Source organism: Salminus brasiliensis, chromosome 5 (genome assembly GCF_030463535.1).
Source record: "Salminus brasiliensis chromosome 5, fSalBra1.hap2, whole genome shotgun sequence".
Classification (NCBI taxonomy): domain Eukaryota; kingdom Metazoa; phylum Chordata; class Actinopteri; order Characiformes; family Bryconidae; genus Salminus; species Salminus brasiliensis.
Window position 1 is genome coordinate 38,218,465 of NC_132882.1, and position 11,750 is coordinate 38,230,214.

Below are 11,750 nucleotides of genomic sequence, written 5' to 3' on the forward strand. Positions count from 1 at the left end.
CTGATCTGACCTGAATTTGTTTTGGGAACCACCTTCAACAACACACTAACAAATGAGGAGAAGAGCACTTTCAACACAGGTGATTGCCATAAGTCCAACGTTTTCATCAATTTTTTGATATCGCAAGCAATATCAAAGAGTATGAACATTTAATAAAAACTCTTCTAACTAAATTTAATGTAACACTCACTGACATTCTGCATTCTACATTCACTGTCTTGATAAGAACATAGTGTACCATTGCTTTACAAGCACATAGCTGTATTACTGGCCAGACTATTAAACCACAGTGATTAGGGAAGGCCAGCACTCAGAGCCTTTTCCTAATGCCACATCCGGTTGCCGACGGTGAGGCTTGAGGCTACAAAGCACCGGTCTAAATTGAGAAGCGTCTTGCCGAGCACAATAGCTGGAAAGCAGGAGCGTGGCGGAGTTTTTCCTCTGTCCACGGGGCGGACAGCCCTGTTTTTGTAAGCACTCGCATCCTGTGAAAGTCCCCTGTCCAGCTAGGGATGTCCACCTGCCTGGGCTGGGCTCTTTTCAGGTCACCCTCAGCGTACTGTGCCAGACGGAGCTGATTTAGGATCAGTTTTCTCTAGCTCTATCCAGGCTTGAAGTATCAGAAGCAAAGCCACAAAGCTAGTTTCAGATCAGTGGTGGTGGTAGAGTGTGTGGGGGGTGGGGTCCTTATGAGCAACTTCTAGGTTCACTCTCAACCCAAGCCTCAGCCTGGGGCCTGTGCCCCCCTCCCTGCACTGCTCATTTGACTGGCGCCAGTGCTCAATGGGCCCTGCACTTTGATTATTTGTGTTAACAGTTAATTTAGCACCACAGACATATGTGCCAAAGCTGCCTCCACTTCCCAATGTATCACCAACAAATGTGACTTTTATGAGTTCTTTTGCGCAAAACCAGCCCCCACTTCACTCTCTCTCTTTCTCACACACACATACACGCTTCTCCCTCCCACTGGCGTCGTTCGTTCTGAGCCTCCACTGACCAACAACCTCTTTTCACACACGCAAACACCAACCGCCACCCCTCCAACACACACACACAGAACCTTAATCTTTTCCACATCTTGCATGAGGGAGTTATTTCTGGCTGCTCTGTTCCTTATGTTTGCATTATCAGGGATACATTTCATGTCAGTTGATGGCTCGGTTAGAAGCCACAGAAGCTCTCTGACTCCATGAGCACTCACATGCTTTCATGCAAGAAGAGAGATTTTTTCAGGTCGGCAAAGTTTTTTTTTTTGTTGCAATCAAATGTTCCTAACCCTGCATTAAAAATATAAAAAATATAAAAAAAGGATTTGTGACTGACTAGTAATAGAATGCATATTTCAAAAGTACAATTTGTAACAATTTCTTAATTATCTGGACTGATTTACTGATGATTAGTTGAGAGAGAGAGAGAGAGAGAGAGAGAGAGAGAGAGATAGGCAGACAGAAGAGTAGGACATGGCAAAGAGAGGGGGCGGCATGACGCTGTAGTTGGACACTGACGTTCTGAGGCTGGGAAAGGAGCAATGCTGAGAAAGCACAAACTAGCCACACTGATGAGCTCACACCACAGCTATGCTCTTCCAAGGCCACAGGAGCCATGGAAACATCCTGGCCCTTCTCTTTCTCTCTCTCTCTGTAAACTGTTCTAACCCCTCAGGTTAAATGGCAAATTTTCATGTGGTGATATGGACGCTCAGCTGAGATTTCAGCAATCGTCTGAAAAATCAACCACAGGATGAATGAATCAGGTTCCTTAAACTAGCAACAATGATTTTAGGATTCTTTGAAAAGCACATAAAGAATGACTGGTGCCCCAGAAGTCCTACCGTCTGTGCCTTGGGCTCCACAAAATTCTTAGTGATTACACTCTTAATGTGTAGGATGTATGCCAGAAAATGACTAAAATACCCACTAAAATTATGAAACAACTGATCAGAATAAATGAAAAATACAATGTCAGGGGCTAAGAATTCAAAACTTGTGTGGCCAGTTCACTGTTCATTAGAATATACATGATAAAGCTCTGGCTGTGCTTGGTTGCCTTTTGGACACATGCAGGTTGACAGTTTCATGTTGCCCAGAGAGAACTGCCTCCTCTTTCCTTCCCTGTATTGTCCTGCATCCTGTAGGGCCTGACCACCTTCACCATGACCAATGCCACTGAGAAACAGGTTTATTGAAGCATTTAGTGCACATTAATGGTATTGTATGTGTAAGTTCAAAAAATCCATCTGCCTCTCCAGTATTACTGACTGCTGAACAATTTAAAGTGGGACACTTTAAAAGAGTAAACTGCAGAGTAAACCTCACTCATTGCAACTGAAATGAGCTCTTAGAATGGAACCAACTATGCTATGCTGGCGGTCTATAGTGGACTCTTCATCTCCACTGTTCTAAACCACTAGACAGGCATTTGATGAAATTCCGATAAAACACCACCGTTTCCCTCTAAAGCTGTTCTCCACTATAAGTTCTTAATTCCTTACTCACAACAGCCATAGGTCCCGTCTTATGACCTTAAGGATTATACTATGCAGAAACAATGACAGGCATCACTATTAAGGCTGGAGGTAGCAATGGTGGTAGCTGCTGCAAAGACCAGAGCCTCTGGGATACAATTTGATTTTTTTCAAATATAGTTATTAGATAACCAAACCATTTTCTACACTGAGAACTTTTAAGCAGATAGGAACCTGCTTACTCCTTCCTGCTTGTCCCTCTTAGCTACCAATATTTATATTGTATTTCTCTCCTTCCATAACTCACCTCGTAGCTTTCCGTCTTTGGTTTTATTAGCCATTTCCTCTCTCTTCAGCTATTAGCAAAGCGCTCATGTTTCTCTTTAAAAGGAGAAGGGAGTTAGCTGTTTCTATGATTGTTTTTGTGGGATATTTCACCTGTCTACATATTCTAAATGCTGCTGGGCACCATCACTTCCCTTAGAGACTAAAATACAATCCTGTCCTTTTATAACGCTTTTAATACAATAATAATTATTCTTTTTTTTTTCTTTGGGGAGCAGCCAAAAAACGCAATAATGTAGAAACTATGTTACTTACTATTATTCTAGGGACACTGGGTCCCCAAAAGGAGCTAAATACATGACTGCCCAGACGCAGTCTCGAAGGCGCGGAGGTGTCGCGAGATAATTAAAAACATCCAGTTATTTCGTCGCTCTTGCTTGGGAGAGACATGAAGTCTGTTGCCCCCCACACACCCCCCTTCTGGATAAACAACTGCCAATGGAATCTGTACACAGTTTATTTGTTCTGCACATTTTTCGTCTTCTCGTATTAATATTTTCTTTTCCTAAATTAGGTGTTTTTTCCCCACTAGGTGGGGAAAGTGACAAACTGATGATGGAAGGAATTTTCAGTCACAAATGACTTGGTAGTGTTAAGAATAATGCTTCACACACACACACACACACCCCAGAACAAAGAGAGGACATGAGGCTAGGGCTCCAACACTAAGGCCACTGTCATACTTCCCTTTGGCAAGGTCAGCGAAGCCTGTGTCCCCTTTCTGAGAGGGAAGAGAATTAAGCTGTAGATTTAGTCAGCCCAGTCGTCTGTCCCCTGCTGGTGAGGCCAGAAGAGAAAGGTTATTCAACATGGCAAAAGACTGTGCGAGTAGCACCTCTTAGTGGTCGCTGATGGAAAATGGCATGCTGAGATAATTTTTTGAGCTTTCCCCACCATACCAGGGAAGTAGTACATGTCTGCAGAAGACAAGATGTAGAAACAGACAAGAAGTGGTGATGGCTTCTCCCCTGAAAGAGAGAGCGTGTATTTAATACACACATTGTACGCCATTCATGGAAAGTCTTCAACAAGCTTTTACAAGCTGCAATCAAGAGTGGGTTGATGCTATGATGCTAAATGTTTTTGAAAGCTATTCTTGGTCTGAAATGTGTTTTTAAAATCCATTCATTGCGGAGAGAATCATAAGGCAAAATAGAGGGGCGAAAAATCCTCCCAAATTTACCACTATTTTCACAATACCAAGACTGTTAACACGATTGACAATGTAAGACGCGTGTAGGTTTTCTGGTAAGCTCCTTAAAAACACACTATTGACATAATAATCCACTTACAACAAACCAGTAAATTACACACAATGTTGTGTGTGTACAGCACTGCCCTAAAAACTCATGTTAAATGTGTTAACTTTACAACAACCAAGACGAAAGCTCTAAGCTCAAAGTCTAAGACTTAAAAACAACAACACAAGAGATCAGTCTGTGTTCCACAATATTTGATTTATTATCCTGAATACAGCCCGTGTCACAAAGTCAACATAATCAGAATATATATATCTTAAAAAAAAGAGAGAGAAAAAAAAAAGGGACCAGAATGCTTTATGAGATGCATTAATGAGAATTGTGTTAATCGAGGACATTTGCAAAATGACTTAAGTGATTAAGTGGTTCTGAAATTCAGAGATCCCTAGGACAAAACCACATTTTGCCCAATAACTTCACTCATCAGTGTGTTGATGAGTGACTAATTATTACTAACTAATTATTACAGTGTTCCTTTTCCAGATGACTCAAAATTTAGGCTCATTACTAAATTAAGCAGATTACTAAGGTTTAGCAAGGGCTTGCTTAGGTGTTACATGGGATAATCACAATTTATTACACAAAACACCTGCAGCAGTTATAACAAAGTGGGGAACAACAGTTCATTCTTATCAATACAATACAGTGCGGGTGTATAGACTTGAGTGAGAATAATCTGAAGAATCACATCAGGGCCTGAAGGCATACCGCAGAAAATCCTCCGATTTTCAGAGGTTCAACTAGCAACGTGTGTACATATAGTGAGCACATGTGTTTGTGAGAGAGAGAAAATCTAAATGTTGGAGTCACTTTTAATGCACCGGACAGTCCATGGAGTTAAACGCATGGGTTGCTTTAAAACAGAATGGAGCATCTGTTACATACCACACTGAAACAAACTGCTATTGTGTCAAATAGAGATTTATATTTATATTAAAAAAAAAAAAAAAAAAAAAAAAAAAAAAAAGGCCAGTCCCTTCCCTCCCTTTCTGATACTACAGGTAGACTACAGGCACACTTCAGTAACCTTATAATCGCCAGTGAGAGGTTCCAACACACCCAATAAATTCAGCCAACTGACAACTTATTAAACAGCTTGTTTTCTTTTTTCCTACAAACTCTTCGTAGGTTTTCTTAAGCATGCTGTCATATCTTAAATTTAGTTTTGGTGTCCAGTCATCTTAACCTTAAAAAGAATAGATCTTGCATTTCTGCTATGCCATTTTTGCTTACAAAAAAAAAAGAAAGAAAAAAAGGTTATGGTCAATGTAACATTGGAGGAGAAAGATTTGTGCACTCAATCTTAAAACAGAATTTCATACAGAGCCTCACAATAGTTTTTTCTGAGAAGCTAAGCTATTAGAAATGTCCAATCCTGTCCCTGCAGTGCTGTCTGTTCATGTGTGGAGTGAGTCAAATTTCTCACCTTTTTTTTCTGATGACTTACGAGACATTTCTAGAAGAGTAAGGTTTAAGACAGAGGGTCAAAAACAATCATTTACAATTAATTGCTGTATGTCTGTCCTTCTGGCGGTTGAGGAAGCTTCATATTCTCTTTGGACATCATCAGACGCCTTAGCTCTTGAAGAACGACTTTAATGCTATAAGAATTTTGCCATTTCGCTAGAATTGGTATGCTACGTGCATCCACCTGAAACAAAAGGAGGAAAGAACCAATTGAGACATTGTCAACAGTCAAAGAGCGAGACAGAAGAGAGGGGAGAAAAAGAAACAAACCAAAAAAAACAAAATAAAACACCCCACCACATTTACACCTGTAGTCTAATACAACAAAATTCAAATCCTTATTGCTAAAATTTTTTTTTTTGTTCAATGAAATGAAGAATGTAGCCATCACTACATCTGTTGTAAACATGTAACTGTAAACATGCCTACACGTCTCCTGCAACTCTGCCACAAAAGTCCCTAAAGGGAGATTTCCTGGTTCAAGACAAGAAAATGTTCTGCTGATGTATCCTGAAAGCGAGAAGAACTTCCGTGCTCATCTCACCAATATCTCACAAAAGCCGCAGTCACACAAAGGTTATGTTGACGAATTTGAGAGAGAATTAAATTCATGATTATGGGATTCTCACTGTGATGTGCATTTTCTGGTGTGAAACAGAGTTAACTTTGACAAATTCATTTACACAAACAATGCCTACACTGGCTGAACTGACCTCTGAAGGCATGGCCCAGCCCTGAAGACCCAAAACAGAGAACGCTTGTAGCTTTGGATAAACGCAACCATTTCTCCCTACTGTCTCTAAAAATAAATAAATAAATAAATAAAATATAAGGTCAGTTGGAAGACCATTATCTTTGTGATTTTACTGTTCAGGTAGAGCCAGCTAGCATGCTAACTGCTACATTACCCCCTCAGCTGAGAAAAGGTGAATATATCATATAAATTATATACAGTCATGGTCAGATGTTTATTACACACTACTGTCTCATCTGATCATAAATCTTTCCTCCAGAAGGCTTTTTTTGCTTCTGTGGTCAGTTGTATACTGTGGTGACGCTTGAACAATATTAGACCAGGAGCTTCCTTTTTGGAGGGCAGCCTCTCGCTAGAAAAAACTCGCTTGAATGTCAGACAACGACACTGGTGTTCCAGCAACTTCCAGTTCAAGGCAGAACTGTGCCTTGGTGGCTCTTGGGTTGTCCCTAACCACCTTAACTTATCTTGTCTCAGGTGAGAGTGACAGTTTGGGTCTTCTTTCAGACTGTGGCAAAGTGGCTACACCTCTCAAGACCCTGTACTTACGCATGTTGTTTGAACTGATCTGGAAACTGCAGTTGTTTAGAAACGGCTTCAAGAGACATTCACTGACTTGTGTAAATCAAAGATCATCCTTTTCAGACCTGCTGTGAGCTCTTTGGCCAACACACAGTACAGTGGGCAAAATTACCGTGAAACTCTTAGGTGGGCACTGTAATCAATCATGATCAATAACAGGGAGTCCAGGGGTCCTGGCAAGTTCAATTTCAGAAGTTTCAGCTGTTTCTTTTTTTGATACTTATGCAGGTTGTATACTAACTCGCTCCAGAAAAGAAATTTAAATAAACCACTGACCATAACAGTACACAGTTTATACTAAAGCCAATTGTGGCGAAATGTATCCTAACAAGTATTTCATTATCTAGCATTAATTACACTCACTTCTGTATTATATTGTTTGTGGTGATCAAGTTAGATCGCATTCAAAACGCCAAGTCAGTTCCTTGGCTGAGCAGAGCTACACAAGTTTAATTATAACGCCCCACTATTTTCACTAACAGCTGATGTAGCACCAAGCTAAGGGCAGCTGCTCATGCAAATTACTCCACCAATGTCAAGCACAATAGTTCTACACATTTTGCTATGATTAAGTGTGTAGAACTGCTCCCACCAGTATCTAGGCATTAATGGAAATGAAAATGTCTAGTGTGACTGCGGCTTAACACGGAAGAAAATAGTATATTTTATCCACTACATCAGCAGTTAAGCGTCAGGTTAAGTTCGGAGTTAGGATTTCTTTTTTTAAGGAATTTAGTGGCTGTATTACACATTTGCTGAAAACTGTCTGACAAAAAAAAGGCTAGAATACTGTGAATCTTTTCCAAACCAGTTTTTCTGAACAACAAATTGCAGCACTACAGAATATAACAAAATGCCCATGGTATTAAATGCTAGTTAAGAGCTGGAACACCTATTTAAAAAAAAACAAAAAAAAAAAACAATATTTAATACAAATGAGCATCCCAAAACAACAAAGCTAGATGGCCAATAAAAATAGAGATTAACTGGTCAGAGCTTTATAGTCCGTTTTATTAGTGTTTGAACAGTCTTCATAATTATGCCATTGTATATCACTTAAACAGATTTAAAATTCATTAAGTTGCTAAAGGTGTAGATTTTAATTATTATCAGCTTAATTATTAGGTTTAAATTGGTCAAATTTCATTTGAAGTAAAAAAATAATACATAAAAAAATCACAGCTTTTTAATTTACAACAGTAACCACAGACAGCCATTGATGCCCATGTCATAAAGATGTCTCCACCATGTTTGACAGACTATGTGGTATGTTTTCAGTTAATTCACCTTTTATTTCTGTTCCAGTGTGGTTTGCTTCTTGAAGAAAAGCCTCTGTATTTACTTTCATAAAAGTCTCACCTAACTGTAAACTCTGACAGAGACACACCTAATGTTTCAGTAGTGTTCTTGATTTAAAAAGATATGAGGAGGATTTTCTTTACTAAGGAAAGAATTCTGCAAAAATGTCATTCAGTTGTCTTTCATGATCTTCCAGTTTTTTTGTCAGGTCTTGCTGAGCTCACAAGTGTATTCATCCTTAATAAGAATATAAATGGTTGATTTGGCCACTCCAAATGTTTCTATAACAACTAATAGGTTTTTGTTTTTTAGCCTTATGGTGGACTTTACTCGCACTTTGAATTAACTCCTTTTTATCTCCTTAGTTTGTCAGAAAAACAATGAGGGAACGGGGCGCACCTGGCACAGTTTACTGAAATGTTTTTGAGCCTGTAGAAATGAAGGAACTGTAAAAATGTCTAATTCCTACAGGATTAGAGTAATATGTTTGTTAAACCCACTGAGTTAAAGCATAAAGTCTAACCTTCAAAAATTATGCCAATGACTGACTTTGTGCAAACCCTCCAACATATTCAGTATTTAAGTAAGAAGTATTCAGTTTATATGCCCAAAACAGTTTCCCAGCTACTACAAACTCTGCCCAGGGCAACTTCACTCTCTGTTGTTCAGAACAAAGATTAAGCCATGTGCAAAAAAATGGCTTTAAATATTTATGAAATCTAAGAAGTACTCACCATCCCATTGGAATTATTTATTCCATTCATGCTAATTTTTGTTACAAATCTAACAGTTGGTGGTACTTCTGGATATTTAGGTCCACACTCCACTTTCAGGCTGTATATCCTGTTTTCATAATTAGTCTAAACAAAACAAACAAAAGAACATTTCAGGCACAGAATATTTGCACAAATCTTTGAACAAAACTGCAAAAGCATTATCAATTCCCAAACTTTCAAGAATTTCCCAAAGAGAGGCTTCAACAAATAGTGTATGGCCATACTCAAAAGGACAAGAGGCATTTCTGCTATAAAAGCACCCAAGAATCATTACACAAATCACCATGTCTCACATCTGATGGGCTATTTGTTTAAATGCATGGCATGAAACAGGTTTACAAAGTCATGCTTACTCGCGCAGGTCCAATGATCATTCCTGTCCACCGTGTTAAAGTCATGTCCTCGTCATCCTCCAGACCCCAGCTTACTGTGCCATCGCCAACACCCTTCTGTCCCTCTTCCAGCTCCTCCAACAAACGAAAATTGCGTGGAACTTTAACTCCTGTAAAAGCAACACAATGTAAATACATACATAGTATAAGCCAATAGGAGGACAAAATCAGAATACTGTACCATAAAAGTGATAGCTAACAGTCTTAACTGATTCTCTAAAATAAAAACGGTTTGACAATGAATATTCTGTACTGGTGCAAAAGCATTACACTGCTCATTTTCAACTTAAAATTAGAAATAACATTGTAGTTCAAACAAAATCAAATGTTCACTCCTAGAGGAAGAGCCAATTTTTCTAGTTTTAGAAATGTAACGCAGAAACGAAATGTGTAAGTTGAAAAATAGATTAAATAAATCTACAGTACTTGCTGGACAGTGGGCACAGCCCACCAACCGTTCTGTATTGCACCAAGCTGCTGGTGCAATACAGAAACCATAGTGGCGTGAAGGAATCTAACTAACTAGCTAGTCAAAAGCGCTGGGTGATGCATGTTCGCGCTGAATGAAGGTGTGGTGGAGTGGTTTATGGAAGAAAGTAACTTACGACGAACAGCCCGCTCTAGGGTTCAAAACATGACCTGAATGCAATCGCACTTGTTTTGGTAGTAACTAAACAGTCAAGTCTCTGAATGAAAGGTACCCTTACCAGCTCTCACTTCCTCAATTTTTGATAGCTAACGTCAAGTAATCTGTATGCTTACTTGTGCGTTGGCACGAACACCGAAGGGCCGAAATGAACTAGCTAGCTGGTAAGCTCGGTACATTAATGAAAAAATATAAAGTTCTGCAGACCCATCCTATGTAGAGATACTAGCTAGTTAAATTAAGATGCAAAAACCTGTTCATGTCTCCTCGCTACAAAAGCAGTGAACAGCATGGCCAGATCGGAGCTAGCAAAGCTAGCCATGTTAGACAACAAAACACACACGCTAGCTAGCAGGCTAACAGAATTCACCATCCAGCAGAGTAGACCAGCAGCTGGTTTCTGTGGGAAGCAGAGGTTGTGTCAACGGATGGACTAGGGACATCAAAATCAGAAAGCTAACTAGTATGTAATTTCACTGTAGGACCGGTGCTGTGCTTTCCGTGCTCACCGCTACCCGCCCAACACATTACGCGTTTGATAGAACTAGCTTAGCCAGCTAGCCAGCTAACTCCGTTAGCCACCGAGCTTGTTTTTAGCACGACAATTCGGTCTGCAACGTTTTAACATTCCCGTTCGGGCCGCAAGCTGAACTCCTGTGGCGCCACGCTTGTGCGCCTATGTGTTTTTATTCATTTTTACTTTAATAATTGTAGCGGCTAGTTGTAGAAGGGCCGAAAACACCCCAAACATTCAACCCATCAACGCTGCCAGCTAACGATAATGCGGCTAGCGCGAACCTCCCAGCTCAGCTCACACTGATGTCAGGAAGGCGCACTTATCAGGAGGAACTAAGTAAACAAAAATGAGGTATCATGTGGCCGCACCAACAGTACAGTTTTTGCTGAATTGTGTGTGAAGTAACTGCCCCCAAAAGGAAAACTCTGGTGCGAAAGATTAGTTACGATTTCACATATTGTGAGACAAACCTGAGGAGGCCGCCATCTTCACCAGCCAAATCCAGAAGCGCACGATATCATGACATCATGTCACTTGACTAAAACGTCACCACCACTGCACCGAGAAGGGCAGGGCGTGATTCCAGCAAAGAAAACCTACCCAGCTGTTAGTACAGGTGGCTAGTCACTGAACTAGACAGATGCATTTTTTTAGGGTATTTTAAAGCGGGCTGGTGACAGTGTTTGGGATGTTTGCTATTGACAGTTCTCACCTATATATATATATATATATATATATATATATATATATATATATATATATATATTTAAATTGGTTCATGTTTAATCTGCCATTAGCATTCTAGCTTTCAGACCAGTTGTTTTTAAAGCATGGTTATATTGTGCCTCATCCTGTGGAGGTTGCCTCGTTTAAAAGACAGTAGTCTTCCTGAGTAATACATGTTTCTTTGAGACAAAGAGCAACAAATCCCTGATCATTCATATCATTCATTTCAGAGCCGGCCCAAGGCATTCTTGAATTATGTGGCCAGTGTATCATTCATTCACAGTCTGTTTGATAGCCGTCAATATAATAGCCACTGTTTAATCTGGCTCCTAAGTCTAAAAAGTCACTCTCAAAAGCCATTTCAGAAAGTATCCTATACATGAATACCAAGACAATGTTTATTGACAACAATGGTACAGGGCTGTTGCTATGAAGTCTGATGGAGTTATTTTCAGTGACAAAAATGCACATTTTCAGTGGTCTTTGAAACACATTACCTTATCTATTAACCATTACATTA

General features: G+C 39.7%; 1 protein-coding gene across 1 annotated transcript; it reads right to left on the reverse strand.

The window, feature by feature from the left end:
• Window positions 1-4,248: 4,248 nt before the first annotated feature.
• ube2v2 (ubiquitin-conjugating enzyme E2 variant 2) lies at window positions 4,249-11,029 on the reverse strand. Its single transcript, XM_072680250.1, has 4 exons — window positions 10,975-11,029; window positions 9,303-9,451; window positions 8,908-9,033; window positions 4,249-5,722 (listed from the first exon to the last, which is right to left on the reverse strand). Exons 1-4 carry the CDS (start codon window positions 10,988-10,990, stop codon window positions 5,576-5,578), a joined length of 438 nt encoding a protein of 145 aa, XP_072536351.1. The 5' UTR covers window positions 10,991-11,029; the 3' UTR covers window positions 4,249-5,575.
• Window positions 11,030-11,750: the final 721 nt, after the last annotated feature.